At 41.6% G+C, this 16,195-nt stretch overlaps 1 protein-coding gene across 1 annotated transcript in view; it reads right to left on the reverse strand.

The window, feature by feature from the left end:
- GALNT7 (polypeptide N-acetylgalactosaminyltransferase 7) overlaps nt 1-16,195 on the reverse strand; it is a 79,569-nt gene that overhangs the window by 6,646 nt on the left and 56,728 nt on the right. The window contains exons 4-10 of the mRNA XM_003792811.3: nt 14,156-14,286; nt 13,828-13,907; nt 10,340-10,522; nt 6,622-6,739; nt 3,321-3,443; nt 858-1,076; nt 62-160 (exon numbers count right to left, since the gene is read on the reverse strand). Of these exons, the coding sequence (XP_003792859.1) occupies nt 62-160; nt 858-1,076; nt 3,321-3,443; nt 6,622-6,739; nt 10,340-10,522; nt 13,828-13,907; nt 14,156-14,286 (953 nt within the window). The remainder of the gene's footprint in view (nt 1-61; nt 161-857; nt 1,077-3,320; nt 3,444-6,621; nt 6,740-10,339; nt 10,523-13,827; nt 13,908-14,155; nt 14,287-16,195) is intronic.

Here is a 16,195-nt window from a genome sequence, read left to right on the forward strand (position 1 = left end):
ATGAATAATCCCAATGGCTCCCAGCTAAGACCAATCTAAATACAAAAGTAAGGTGATTTACCTGATTCCCTCCCATCCTGTGGCAGGGTCCCAGTTCAACAAAGCCTCCATTTGTTTTGCCCATGCTATCAATGCAGTAAGCCGTTTCAAAGCCTCTGATCTTAATTAAAAAGAACAAAACGAGCAAATAAGCACAAAGCAGGCAACAGTTTGAATTTTCAATAAACTCTAGCATAAGAATAAAAGTTTCCCCGCTAAGGGCCAGGCACAGTGGCTCACACCTGTAATCCCAGTAGTATGGGAGGCCAAGGCAGGAGGATCACTTGAGCTCAGGAGTTTGAGATCAGACTGAGCATAGCGAGACCCTGTCTCTACGAAAAATAGAAAAACTAGCTGGGCCTGGTGCCCAATAATCCCAGCTACTCAAGAGGCTGAGGCAGGAGGTTTGTTTGAGCCTCCAAATTCAAGGTTGCTGTGAGCTATGATTCCACCATACTCTACCCAGGGTGACTGACTTAGATTCTATCTTAAAGAAAAAGAAGTCTCCTGTTAAATACTGCAGTTCACAGGGGAAATCTGGGGATGTACAATGCCAGGCTATTATCAGTCTGTAAGTAGTTTTGAGCATGCTTTTGAGAAGTTTTAAGTCATCTTTGAAATTAGCATTAGAATAGACTTGTTCCAACAACAGGCATCAGCCTATACATTTCCATAAAATGCCACCCAAGAAAAACTAAAAAGATACAGTCTCAGAATCACAATAATTTATGTGAATGGGAAGCAAATTCAGTAGAGCTACCTAACCACAGCACTAACAACACAGACACACTGAGATCTGAGTATTGGTTGGTACTTACTTCTCCCCAGTCAATATTTTTGGGTGGCAAAGGGTAGTGTGAGGGAATGTCGTAAGCTATTTCTTCCATGAACCACTTGAAACTTTTGCAGTTGTGATCTTCTCGAAATTTTTTCAGCTCCGATATATCACCATATGGTAATGCCTTCGATTCAGGACGGCTAGCATAGAAGTAATCTTTGTACTCATCCCACCAAACCTCCACAACTCTAACATAATTCTGTGAAAAAGAAAAGCAATCTTGAGCAAGAAGAACAAACCCAGAGGCGTCAATCACATAACTTGGTTTTTAAAATCTACTCCAAAGCTGTAGTAATCAAAACAGCACACAGACCAATGGAAAAAAATAGAGAGCCTAGGAATAAATGTAAACGTTGACAATTTTCAATGTGAATGCCAAGAATGCACAATAGGGAGAAAACAGTCTCTTCAATAAATGAAGCTGGGAAACTGAATACCCACAGGCAAAAGAATGAAATCAGACTCTCATCTTACAGCATATACACAAGAAAACAACTCAAAATGGGTCAAAGATTTAAATAAAAAGACTAGAAACTATAAAAATTTTAGAAGAAAATATAGGGTCTGTGCAAAGATTTTTTTGGCTGAGACTCCAAAAGCACAGGTGACAAAATAAAAAATAGATAACAGGAATTGTATCAAGCTAAAAAATGTCCGCATAGCAAAGGAAACATTTAACAAAAAGACAATCTAGGAGTAGAGAATATATCTGCAAAACATACATCTGATAAAGGGTTAATATCCAAAATACATTAAAGAACTCAACTCAATAGCAAGGATACAAACTGTTTAACAATTGGCTCAGGTGAGGTGGCTTACACCTGTAATCCCAGCACTCTGGGAGGCAGAGGCAAGAGGATCCCTTGAGCTTGGAGTTTGAGACCAGTCTGAGCAAGAGCAAGACCTCCATCTCTACTAAAAATAGAAAAACTAGCCAGGTATGGTGGTGGTGGTGGTGGTGGGTGCCTGTAGTCCCAGCTATTTGGGAGGCTGAGGCAGAAGGATCACTTGAGCCCAGGAGTTTGAGGTTGCTATGAGCTGGGGTGACACCACAGCACTCTAACCAGGGTGACAGAGTGAGACTCTGTCTCAAAACACACAAACACAAAAAAGGATTTGGCCAAGGACCTGAATTGATATTCCTCAAAACATATTAACTAGCCCACGGGTGCATGAAAAAATGCTCAACAGAAGTATTCATCAGAGAAATGCAAATTAAAACTACAAGATATTATCTCACCATGTAAGAATGGCTATTAAAAGATAAAAGATAGCGTTGATGGCAATGTGGAGAAATGAAACTTTTGTGCACTGTTAGAAGGCAAAATGGTGCAGCTGCGAAGGATAATAGTATGGAGGGTCCTTAAAAAATTAAAAATAGAACTCCCAAATGACCTAGTCATCTCACTACTAAGAGATGACGTCAGCAGATGGAAGAGCTCACAGACTTACTGAAGCACTACTCACAATAGGCAAGCTATGGGATCAGCCTAAGTGTCCATCATCTCATCAATGGATAGAGAAAATGTGATATACACACCCACTGGAAAACTTGTGAGCCACAACCAAAAGGAAATCCTGTCATTTCCCACAACATGAACGAACCTGGGAGACATTATGTTAAGTGAAATAAGTCAGGCACAGAAAGACAAATGCTGCAGGATCTCACACACGTGTGGGAGAATAAAATGGTAGTTACCATAAGCTGGGAACAGCCAGGATTGGAGAGATTTTAGTCAAAGGACAGGAAATTTTAGTTACAGAGGAAGAATGAAATCAACAGATCTATTATACATCACAGTGACTACAGTTACCAATAATTACATATGGGAAGATTGTTAAGAGTATAGATTTTTAGTGTTTTTAACTACCAAAAATAAGTATGTAATGCTTATTTAGCCATTCAACAATGTATACATATATTAAAACACCATGCTGTACACTTATATTTACACAATATTTACTTCTCAATTAAAAAAATAAGTTAAAAAATGGGGCCTCATCCAAGCATTTTGGGAGGCCAATCTGGGAGGATCACTTGAGGCTAGGTGCTTGAAATCAACCTGAGTGACACTGGGAGACCCTATATTTACAAAAGGTAAAGAAACTAGCTGTTTGTGGTGGTGGGCACTTATAGTCCCGGGTAATCGGGAGGTGGAGGCAGGGGGATGGCTGAACCCAGAAGTTTGAGGTTATAGTGAACTGGATCCCACTGCTGCGCTCCAGCCTGGGCAACAGAATGAGAACCTGTCTCTAAAAAACAAGAAAGAAAGAAAGAGAAGAACAAGACATTTCATACACAAGTCTAGCTTAAGTTGAAGGTGAGAAACAGCATCAGACATAGCCCATTTAATAATCCAACATTTATTAAGTGACTACAATAGTATGTAGCACATAAATGTTAGTTCCCTATCCTTCTCCCTATTTCAACCAAGAAACTCACCTTTAGAGTTGGAGAAGAACCAACAGAAACAGGTGGAGGATTTCCTTGCCAGCCCTCAAGACGATAGATGTGTCCCACACGAGAACAAGGCACAAACAATAACTTGCCACCACACTGCCAGATCTATCAAAGAAAAACACAAGATGAGGAAGTTCTTTCAAAGGCAAAAGTAAATCCTAACTGAAAGATTGTCTTTAATTGGAAAAGGTAAAATCTAAATTAGATACAGCAGTCACAGGGGATTCACAAACTAAATACATTTCTAAAATAATTTGCTTGTTTAAAAGCATCTAGAATATCAAAGGTGGTAACAGGAACTAGGGTAATAAAGAGTGAGCAGGGGCCTCTCCTGGATAGTCACAGCCCCCAGCAACCTTGTCCCAATATAACCTTGCAAAGACATGCAGCTTCTTCCTTTCTAAGTCACTCATCATTCCCACTGCTGAAGTATTTCCTACCTGGGTGATTATTATAATGACCTAACTGCCTTTTTCACCTTCAGCCTTTCTCTACTTAACTCTGTCCTTATTTATAGCAAGAGATTATTACAGCTGAAGGACAGCTTTGGGTCATGTTATTCTAAGGTGACCAGATTTTAACATTGGTAAAGCGGGACACCATTGACGGGGGTGGAGGGTGGGAGGTATGGGATTCTTAATTAAAAATTTGGTCTATATGGAGCAACAAAAATTTTCATAGAATGCAAAAATAGTATTGCAATATATATATCTTTTAATTTCAACATAAGTACAATTTACAAATATAATACATTAAAAAAAAATTATGTATAGGGCAGAGCCTGTGGCTCAAAGGAGTAGGGCACCAGTCCACTTGCGTGACTTTGCCCAGGAGGGGAGTAGGGAGTTTACATTAGCCTCTTCATTTCCAAATGTAGTTACGTTAACCTTTTCAGCAGCCGCCGCTATATTCCCTTCCCGTTGTCCTGCCTTTCCCTAGCTTGTTGTGCATTCTTTCCAAAAATTGGGACTTTTTTAAAACACCACAAGACGTGGGACAAATTGTTAAAAATCAGGACCGTCCCGCCAAAAGCAGGACATCTGGTCACCTTATATTATTCCCTTGCTTAATATCTTCCAGGGTTCTCCACTGCTTAGTAAAAATCTGCTGGGAGAATGGGACTGAAGACTCCATTCCTGGCAAAGGAAAGCACCCCCAGAAAAAGAGGAAAACTAAATAGTAAGCTAAGTGAGTTGGAACAAAGAAAAGTCAGCTAGTTTACATTTAAGCCAGCCATTGCTAGCAAGCTTCTCGCCTTTTCTGAAATTCTAGCCTGTTGGGGATACAGCTTACAAACACCCTGCTGGGTCCGTGAGCACTCTGAGGAGAATAATGGTCATAAAAGAGGCTATGACAAGTCCTCAGAAAAGATACATCTTCTGGGGCATTTCCTGTCCATTAAGCAGGCAGAGCAGATACCCACTGTGGAGATTGGCATTTGCCTGGGGCAGAGACCAAGGTCTCTGAGATATGAGCAGAAGAGCTTATATCCCTTATTGCAGAGGAAAATCCTCTGTGGTGGTGATGGGAGGAAAATGCCTCCCTCCCACCCATCCCTCAGAGGAGATTAACGCTGGTGGCCTTTTACTCCACAGAGAACTAGTGGAGCTAACACCTCCCTAGAAATCTGTATGTATGACTTCAAGCAGGAGGCTCTCCCAATACAAGGCAAAGATTTCAGATTACTAAAGGCCATCCTTAAGGTTAATTGTAACAATAGAAGCTGATAGGATCAATCTGAGAAACTGCTGAAGTCTTTGTTCCCTCCCTCATCTTACCCTCTGGGCAAATAGACTTCAATAAAATCAGAATGGAGCAAACACTCTGGGCCATTGCTGGAATCCCATCATGGGCAATAGACCCCTGAGCTCCCGCTTTATATTCTACTCTATGTCTCGAATCTTTCTTTAGTGTTGCTTCTAACTCTGTATTTCTTCAGTGGATCACAGCCAGTTTCCACAGGTCTCAGTCAACACTGCTCTGAGGGCGTTAAAGGCCCTCCTCACCCTAGTCCTCAGGGTCCTGTCCACTTTGTCCTTGTGTATGTCTGCCTGCTTCTGCCAAACTGTGCTGCCTGCAGTGTCCTGGAATCTGTTATGTACATTCTTGCTTATGTTGTGTTTGTACTTTCCCCATTCTCTCTGCTTGCAGGTCCCCCCGCCTTTATCGCTGCTTATTGGTATGTTCCCCTGCTCATCTTTCTATTCTGCCTCAAATTCTACCTGTGGCACATGGCTCTCTTAATCACACCAACTGAGTTCTATTCTGCCTTCTTGTTAAAGTACGAGTTTAAATATAATTATAATCTCTTTCTCTTTTTTTTTTTTGGTTTTTACAACAGAGTCTCACTCTGTTGCCCAGGCTAGAGTGCCATGGTGTCATCATTTGAGCTCTCAGCAACCTCAAACTTCTGGGCTCAAGAGATCCTTGTCACTCAGCCTCCCGAGTAGCTGGAACTACAGGTGCCCACCACCACACCCAGCTAGTTTTTCTAATTTTAGTAGAGACAGGGTCTCACTCTTGCTCAGGCTGGTCCTGAGCTCCTGCTGAGGTCCTGATCCCTCCAAGGGATCCTCCCACCTCAGCCTCCCAGAATGCTGGGATTACAGGTGTGAGTCTCTGATCTCTCCTTATTGACTGTAAATTTCTTAATAGCAAAGACTGGGTTACATGCGCTCTCTTCTACCCCTGACAGTGCCCAGCACAGGACATCTAAGACAAGAGGTAAGGAATACCTGTTTAACTCGGGCTTCCCTTTTGTGAAATGGGGGTAGGACTGGGGTGGAGGTGGGGTAGGAGCACAGGAGGTGTATGGCCCCAGGGCTGGCTCAACAGGGGGTGCTGGCAGGGTCAGGCTGAGGACCCAGTCACCGTGGGGCTCTGCTTCTGTCTGGAGCCATCATGTCCTACACAGTGACAAAGGGTGACTGCATCAGTGGATAGTCAACCATGGCCCTAACATACATTGCAGATTCTCTAAATGGCTTCTGAAGAAAAGGCTCCCATGTACCGAAAGCTGGAAAGGGCAGGCATGGTGTTTCCATTTCCGAAGTTTGATGGCCACAATTTTGAGCTGAGCCCTATGAAATATGTGGTACGTTTGGAGGTTGAATTTTGTTTTATTTTTCCCCCAAAGGCATATATTTTGGTTAAGTCATTCTTTGCAATTTGGAGAAATTCATTATACTTAAAAAGAAAAATGTACCAAGAAACCAACTTTATGTGAAAGCTACAAAAGTCAGTAACTATTTGGAAAACTGCCTCCGTTTCAATAAAATGTTACCTTGTATGAGATCTCGAAGTTCTCACCACCCCAGATCTGGAGACCTGGGTCATAGAGACCCAGTTCAAAGAAGAACTCTCGTTCAATAGCAAATAACCCCCCTGCCATGGCTGGGGACCTAAGGAAAAGAAAAACTGCGATAACAATTTAAGACAAATCCCCAATATCCCTCTACCGATAGAAGAGAAACCTTTTAGGATACAACCTAAATAATGCGTGGAAGAGACGAAACTGATGGCCAAACATTAAGAAATTATAAAAACCTTTATAAAACTTGTTCCTAACTCCTAGAGAAATTTACTGGTTTCTAACCAAAACCAAATTATACTGTTTTTTGCCATTAGAGGGCACCTTGGTGCCTTCGTTGATTTCAAAATCAAGCTTCAGTTTTAGCTAAAATACAATTTTCTCTTTCTCTCTTAAAACCATGGAGCCCCACAGCCATGGTCTGCTAACTGCTCCTGTGATGACTGATGAACTGTTCTGGGATGAACAAAACCATACACCATGCAAGTGGTCCATCATTTTTTAATTTTACAGCTCAAGAGCTTGCCAAATAATGGTGTAAATCATTGTAAAACAGCCCCAGTTCATTCCTAGTTTGCAAAGGTAGCACAGAAACCACAAAGGAGAATCAGACACAGCTATTTACCGTGCTAGGAGGTAGGAATGCAAACGGGTCATCTGTGAGGCTTCTTGAACGCATCTTGAATCAGGTACTTTTAGGGGCAAGAGAATAAAGACTTGGTAGTTTTTTTTGGGACAAGTCACTCCCATACTGGGAGAAATTATGACAGAGTAGTTTTCATCCAGCTCTTGTTGCCTTCACTACTGTGCAATTAACTATTAACAAGTCAAGATAAAGTTTTAGGGCACAGAACACTCTTGAGGTCCCTTCCTCACCATCACACCTGATACTCAATCTGTCCTAGTTATTCAACCTTAAAAATATATCTTAAGTCTGTCTGCTTCTTTCCAATTTCACCTCCTCAACTCTAGATGAGGCCAACAGTGCTTAAACACGGCAGTGTCTCCTGGACACCTGTCCTTATTCCATTCTGTCCCACCGGAGTCTAGTCCCACAGCAGCCAGGGCACACTCCTTCCCTCAGGCCCTTTCCTCCTGGCTGGATTAGGGTCTCCCTTACATAAAGCTCTGTCGGTGTGATTTTTTTCCTTCACAGTATTTATCTGAGTTACCCATGTAGTAATTTGTTGATTTCTGTCTGACTCATACTATTTTAAGTTCAATAAGCGAGAAAGTCTTTTTAAGTTTATCCCCAGAAAATAGTGCCTGGCAACACAGTAAACACCCAATAAATGTTTGTTGAGTGGATAAAGAGTTGAGTCATATTTTCAGTTGTAAAGGACTGTCAGATCAGGAGAAAGTCACTTTCTTGTGCCTTTTCTTCTTAAAGTATGCCACCTGAATCACTAAATAGAACCATCAGTTTCTGGTGATAGTTTTTCATGGAACTTTTATCTAACCATCATTTAAAGAGATTCCATTATAAGTGTACCTTTTTGATCTTTAAATATATTCCCGTACATCACAGCATGTATTTTAACATGGAGTCTTGTGAGTTAATTAAATGGAAAACTCCCTTAAAGTTTTCCAGCTCCATTGAAACATGTCTTGACTAGCCTAGCCTATGGAATTAGCTGAAATATCAATGTACTCAGCGCCCTTCTTTTTCCTCCCAGAATTATTTGTTAGGTTAAGGAGGTAAGCAGTAGATATCTGGACTGTTTCAAACAAGAAATTTACAAAGGAAAATTTAGTAATTGTCCAATAATGTTTAAAGTTCTATAATTTCCTTATGTTTGCCATTCAGTATCTTGCTTTAATGACATGCCCAAATCCCACCAGCATTTCCATGACATCGGAAGCACCTACCCCAAACAGAGTTCTAACATTATCAGCAGTGTAACAGGAGAGAGAGATCAAAAGCAGAACCATAACCTCAAAAAAATAAAATTAGACACATTCAGGAGATGGCTATACTAACATCTGAGCCAATGTTTCATTTTGGGTCACTTCTGAAAGGCAGCAAAATCTTCCAATTAAAAGATCAAAAGAAGCAGACAGAAGAGGTGCCTCACACCTATAATCTCACCACTGGGGGAGGCTAAGTTAGGAGGATAACTTCAAGCCAGGAGTTCACGACTGGCCTGGGGAACATAGGGACACCCTGTCTCTAGAAAAAAAAATTTTTTTAAATCAGCCAGGTGTGGTGGCAGGCACCTGTAGTCCCAGATACTCAGGAGGCTGAGGAGGGAGGATCATTGAAGCCTAGGAGTTGGAGGCTGCAGTGAGCGATGATGCTGCCATTGCACTCCTGGGCAATAGAACAAGACCTTGTTTCTTAAAAAAAAAAATCAAAAGAAAAGAGTAACAGAAATTGTTCTACTTAAAGAACCACAAGATGGAACAAAAGCTGATTTTAGAAAAGTTTTCTTTCAATCAAGTGCTCTTCTGAGAATGAAGAAATAAAGGATTCTATAACATTTTTTAAAGTTATGTATTTTTGCCAGACATAATGGCTCATGCCTGTAATCCCAGCACTCTAGGAGGCTGAGGTGGGAGGATCCCTTGAGCTCAGGAGTTCAAGACCAGCCTGAGCAACAGTGAGACCCTGTTTCTATTAAAAATAGAAAAACTAGACTCAGTGCCTGTACCACAGTGGTTACGGTGCCGGCCACATGCACAGAGGCCAGCGGGTTTGAACCCTGCCTGGAGGCAGCTAAACAACAATGACAACAGCAACAGAAAAATAGCTGGGCATTATGGTGGGCACCTGTAGTCCCAGCCACCTGGGAAGCTGAGGCAAGAGAATCTCTCTTTTCTTTTTTTTGGCTGGGGCTGGGTTTGAACCCCCCACCTCTGGCATATGGGGCCGGCGCCCTACCCTTTTGAGCCACAGGCGCCACTGGCAAGAGAATCTCTTAAGCCCAAGAGTTGGAGGCTATTGTGAACTGTGATGCCACAGTACTCTACAAAGGGCAACATAGTGAGACTCTGTCTCAAAAAAAAAAAAGAAAGAAAAACTAGCTGGGCATGGTGGTGAGCACCTGTAGTCCCAACTACTTGGGAGGCTGAGGCAGGAGGATAGCTTGAGCCCAGGAGTTTGGGGTTGTTGTGAGCTATAATGCCACAGCACTCTACCAGGGTGACAAAGTGGGACTCTGTCTCAAAATAAATAAAGTTACATATTTTTATTCATCAGATTTAACTCCTACAAAATTTAGTAGTTGAGAGCCAGCATAAAAACAAAAGGGGGAACCTCAAAGCTCTTGGTAGTGCCTTTCACTAACATTACACCTCAAGGCATTAAAATGGAAAAAGTCTCAGATTGTAAGTAACTGATGCATTTTGAGAATGATGTTAGCATCAAAAGAATAAAATCTGATCTCTAGTAGGACAAGGCCGCAAACATTTTCTTTACTTTTCACTTGTATGTGGAACTGACCTCTATTATGTGATTCCACCCCCCCACCCCCCAATGAAAAGAGAGGGATTCTCAGCAGTGGAGCTTGCATTTAGGGTAAAAGCAATTACCAATGTGAATTCAGAGCTCGGAAACAGCACAGGGAAAGACTTTCGGAATCTGAGACGGCATACATAGTTGCAGTAACAGGTGTTTGTTTAGCTTTGCAGGAGGTTAATAGATTAGCAGCAGATGGAGGAGAGAGAAACAGGTAAGTGATTTAATGATTACCGATACGGTTCAGTTTTTGTCTTTCTCAGGCTCTTCTCTCGGAGGGTCAGAGGCACCCGTTTCCACAGCATGCTCCAGTCCCACGCCCCGCGAGCATACCCATCTTCGTCACCACCCCCTTGGGGCACAATCTCATAAGTGTTGCCGTTTATGACATCTATGAGGGGCACAGTGCAAATGGTTCTGTGTGGTGTTGAAGGTCAAGTGGAGGCGGTGTGTGTGGGCCCACGTATGTATACGAGTTCATGGGGAAGGAAGAAAAAAAAAAGGACTTAGATAAACATTCAACATGAGAGAATAAAAGTAAATAGTCTTTACCGATAGGGCTCAGTTTTATGTTTTCGTTTGGCCTTTTCCTTGTGGCTTAGAGGGATACGTTTCCATAGCAAACTCCAGTCCCAGGCCCCTCTGGCAAAACCATCTTCATCCCCACCTTGCTGAGGTTCAATGGAATAATCATTCCCATCTATGTAATCTATTAGAGGCACAGTACATGTAGTTCTGAAACATTTACAGAAAATAAGAAAAGCATTTAAGAACCCCAAACTGGCTAGTGTCCTTTTTGTTGTTGATTTCCTTTTTCACTAGGGGACTTTAAAATCGAATGGGAAATATAGTAAATGAACGTCCCTTAAAAGCCAAACAGCCTGCTGGTGTCAGGGCAGGAGAGAGGGAACTTCCCCCAGACTTTCGGACAATGTCAGGAGACGAGGAGCTGCGCTCCTGACCTGATCAGTGTTCTGTCCTTTTTGCTTTGGTCCTACAAGGCAACTCTCTCTTGGTAATTTTGCAATTTTGCTTTTTTTTTTTTTTTTTTAAATGTTTGGGATTTATTGAGGGTACAAAGGATTAGGTTACAATTTTGCTTTCTTTATAAGATTGTCCTACCTGTTATTTTCTTTCCTTGTTCTCCATTACAAAAGTGTGTGGGTGCACATGTGGGTGCACAGTTCTTGCCACATTCTTTTTTTTTAAGATGAGACGGAGTCTCACTCTGTTGCCCAGGGTAGAGTGCCGGCGCATCTTAGCTCACAGCAACCTCAAACTAAAGCAATCCTCCTGCCTTAGCTTCCCGAGTGGCCCACCACCACGCCCAGCTAGTTTTTCTATATTTAGTAGCGATCCAGCCCCTTGGGCCTCTTGCCACATTCTCCGCAGTTCTCCCAACTCTTCATTGATTTCTGCTCCTTTTGGAAGCAGTTGTTATGATAGTGTGTTTCTGTATTTTTACTTCATCTTCTTCCCCATTCCTCTGACTTCAAAAAACAGCTTATAGTGAAAAACAAAAAAGCCCTAAGGTGCCATACAGTATTGCTGCTTTTTAAAAAAACAAGCAAAAAAAGTCCCTCAAAATCTGCTGAAGAACCCAACAAGTGGTCTGAGAGCTGAGAAAAATAAAATCCCTACATTTAGGCTTGACAAGAACACTTGTCCCATGCGACCAGTTAGACATAGAGGTGACGTTAAAAGATAATCTGTCACCCTCATCCTTTCTGTGCTCATCTCTTCAGAAAGGATCTTAAAATGTTATTTTTCTAAAATGGAGATGGTAGCTTTTCATAACCAGGTCAAGATACTTTTTATAACAGATGTTTAGACATGAAGAAAAAGGGACAAATCTATGGAGTTCAGGGCTTTAATTCTAGAAAATGTGCTTCATTCTCTTCCGAATGGGAAGACAGGTCTCTGTGGGAGTCTCCGGGCTGCCACTGGCCCATGTGGGAAGTCACCTTCTCCCTGCCCCGAAAGCCCACCTGGGTGCATCACCTGGTGCTCTCAGCCAGCTGTCTTTCCTTCCTTCTCATGACTTTCACACTTTCAAATGACCAGTGCAGTATAAAGGGTTCCAGAAAGACCTTGGTTGGACAGTTTCTTAGCTATCTGATTTAGGGCTGATTATTCAATTTCTCAAAGCCTCTGTAACCTCTTCAGCTGAATGGAGATAACAATCTCTACCTAGTAGGGTTGCTGTAAGGACTGAATCAGGCAGCATGTGAAAATGCTTGTGAAGCTTAGGCCTTCATGATGTTGGGTCTGCTCCTGAGGCCAGGTGCAGTGGCCCAAGTTCAAGAACAGCCTGGGAAAACCGTAAAACCCTCATCTCTATAAAAGAGTTAAAATTTTTTAGCTGAGTATGGTGGCAGGTACCTGTAGTCTCAGCTACTTGGGAGACTGAGATGGGAAGATCACTTGAGCTTAGGAGTTTAGATTACAAATGAGATATTATTGTGCCATTGCATTCCAGCCTGGGTGACAGAGTGAGACCCTACCTCTAAATAAGAAATAAAAATTAGCCGGGTGCTGTGGCTCACACCTATAATCTCAGAACTGTGGGAGATCAAGGTGGAAGGATCCTTTGAGCTCAGGAGTTCCAGACCAGCTTGTGCAAGAGTGCAACCCCATCTCTACTAAGAAGAAAAAAACTAGCTGGGTGTTGTGGTAGGCAGCTATAGTCCCAGCTACTAAGGAGGCTGGGGGAGGAGGATCACTTAAGCCCAGGAGTTTGAGGTTACTGTGAGCAATTATGACACCATGATACTCCACCCAGGGCAACAGAGTGAGACTATCTCAAAAATAAGTAAATAAAAATGAATAAATGAAGAATAAACCCACTCATCGTTAAATCCTCCCAAGTCTCTCTTTGACTCATAACATTTGCCACAGAAACATGACTTATGTTTCTAGATTCTGAAGTGGCTGGATTTCTGGACTGTAAAGAAAGCTTTTAGAACTAGGAAACTGCCGGTGCTTTCTCTTATTTCAGACGTTTCTGGAAATTTAGTGGGGAAATTTAGTGCCACATTTCCACAGTATAGCTATTCTAAATGTTACAGTTTCTGTAGGAACTTGAAGCCTAGACACAAGAAATCATAAGTCTTTCCTATTTAAAGTTATCATTTGAAAAGGCGTAAACAATTGACTGGTATCATTTTAAAGAATTTTCCCTAAAGTCTTTAGAACTTTTTTTTATGATTTATATTCCTTATATTATTTTTCCCCTTATTTTTCTGGTTTTATCAATTTGCTACTCATTACATAGTTTTCAATTAATTAATGCTTAGCATTTCTTTATTCTCACCAACAGTAGTTTACATAAAAGTAAAAATAACCAATAGAGCAAATAATTGTTGCTCAAACCCAGTAAGACCCATGGAATACTTTGCTTTCCCCTTGCCCTGTCTTAGGACTCTTCTTGCTCAGCTTAGAGAGTGACTGAAATAGCTCTTAGAGACCTTCATCGAGGCAGAGGAAGTCTTAGTAACCCAACCACAAGGCGATTCTCCTATACAGCCCATTTCTGAATCAACTCAAAGTATCAGCCTAACTTCCCCCCCCCCAGCAAACAACTAGCAGAGGGGTAATGCTTGACACATAATAGTCGATACTCGAAATGGAACTAAATCAAAGAATGAGGATAGTATTTGCCCTTTTAGGACGAGGTTTACTTTTCAACCAGGAAAGAAAAAAAAAAAGCAAGGTAATGTTACCTGTCCTTAGATATGGGAGCTACAAGTGGTGCATACCAGTTAACTGCCACCTCACAGTGGGCATCAAGGTATATCAAAACCTTAAAAAAACAGAGGCAGGGTGAAAGAACACTCCTTATATATGGTACATCATATATCACACACAATTTAAAGTTAGATGTGGATAAAAATTAGTGCTATAGTAGATTTGACACACAAGTTATCTGTTTCAGCCAGCATTCTTGTTTCAAATTAAAACAAAAAAAACAAAAACAAAACTACAGAGTGTTTAAAATGCTGAGTTACCAAATCCAAAACGTGCATGTTGTAGCGAGGAAACGTTTCTTACCTGTCCCAGTTTAGCCTTCTGAGCACCAATACTCCGAGCTTGAATTAAACCTTCTCTTCTCTCATTTCGAAATACCTTTACTAGACCATTCCACAGCTTAATATATTCATCCAGTTTCTCTTTTAAGTGTTCTAGGGATAAAAAATTCAATCAATGTTATAAATTAGATTCATGTATATAAACCAATTAATTATCGTTTTTCTCAAGCAATAAGGACAGGAAATAACGTGCAGTGGGTAATCAATAATTTTACATGGACCAGATCAAATATTTAATCTTAATATTAAGAAGGAAGGTCAAATGTGTTATTTAGGTTTTGAGCTTGATATGCCTACAGAAAACTGGTCAGCCTGTGAAAGATAAAACATCCCTCACAAGGTCACATACTGGCAATTGACAGGAGAGGCTTGAAGATATATTACACATTCAAACGTTTTTTAAGGTTGCATGTTAATGCCAAAGCTAAAAACTTTCAGACACATTTTGTTTGCTGTTGGCAAAACCACTGGCTTGGGATTCCTGAAGATGAACTGCCTGCTAATAATATTATGCAACTTTGCTGGAATCCACACAGGGTGCAGATCATTTAACATTTATGTTTTTCTCCAATCACAATCACAAATAGTATTTTTTTTTTTTTTAAGAGACAGAGTCTCACCTTGTCACCCTCAGTAGAGCACCATGGCATCTCAGCTCACAGAAGCCTCCAGCTCTTGGGCTTAGGTGATTCTCTTGCCTCAGCCTCCCGAGTACCTGGGACAACAGGCGCCTGCCACAAAGCCCAGGCATGTCTCTGCTGCAGTTTGGCTGGGGCCAGGTTTGAACGTGCCACACTCGGTATATGGGGCCGGTGCCCTACCTGCTGAGCCACCGGCACCTTTAATCATTGTTTTGGAGACATACTCTCATTCTGTCTCTCTGGGTAGAGTGCCATGGTGTCATAGCTCACAGCAGCCTAAAACTCCTAGGCTCAGGAGATCCTCCTGCCTCAGCCTCCCAGTAGCTGGGACTACAAGTGACTACTACCATGCCCAGCTAGTTTTTCTATTTTTGGTAGAGACAGAGTTTTGCTCTTGCTCAGGCTGGTCTTGAACTACTGAGTTCAACTCCACCTGCCTTGGCCTCCCAGGGTGCTGGGATTACCATTGTGAGCCACCACACCCAGGCAGAAGTAGCATATAAAAACATTCCTGTCATTGGAAGTTGCAACCAGAATAAGATAAATATCTAAGCTAGATGCATTTGACATGACTAAAAATTTTAAAGCTGTATCTTCTACAGTGTAATTAAAAATGATCAGTTGAAAGAAGCAATCAGTTACAGGGAGATAGGGAGAAAAGGAAACAGGCTGCACTTCTGTTTCTTCTTTATATTTACATACACGTATAAGATCAAGGTTCTAATTATGTCCTTGCAAAAAGGGTATAGGTTTATCCAGACTGTGGAGTAACTAAGTTAAGTTTTAGAGGAAGCTTGTCTACATTTTAAAAGGTATTTTCATGCCTCCCATTATATTCAGTGGTATCACAAAATTCTATGCAAAAAGTACTTGTCAAGGGCAGCACCTGTGGCTCAAATGAGTAAGGCACTGGCCCCGGAGTGGCAGGTTCAAACCCAGCCCCAGCCAAAAACTGCAAAAAAAAAGTACTTGTCAAAATGGGAGCAAACTATTATTATCGAGTATTCTGAGGTCTTGGGTCTAATTTTCAAAAGTTTCAATTCAGTTTTGTGATGAGCAAAAGGAACAAATAAATATCCACATCTGGGTTTTAGTAGTACAATTACATTTTTATTTAAAATGCTGCCTTAGGACCTGGACTGCAGCATTATCTGTCTTTCCACACGCATATTATTAAGATACATCCAGACAAGGTGCAGCGGCTCACACCGGTCATCCTGGCAACTCTGTGAGGTTCAGGCAGGTGGACTGCTTGGAGCCAGGAGTTTGAGACAAGCCTGAGCAACAGCGAGACCCGTCTCGACTAAAAATAGAAAAATTAGCCGGATGTGGTGGTGGGTGCCTATAGTTTCAACTACTCC

Source organism: Otolemur garnettii, unplaced genomic scaffold, assembly GCF_000181295.1.
Source record: "Otolemur garnettii isolate 467f Iridium unplaced genomic scaffold, OtoGar3 scaffold00061, whole genome shotgun sequence".
NCBI lineage: Eukaryota > Metazoa > Chordata > Mammalia > Primates > Galagidae > Otolemur > Otolemur garnettii.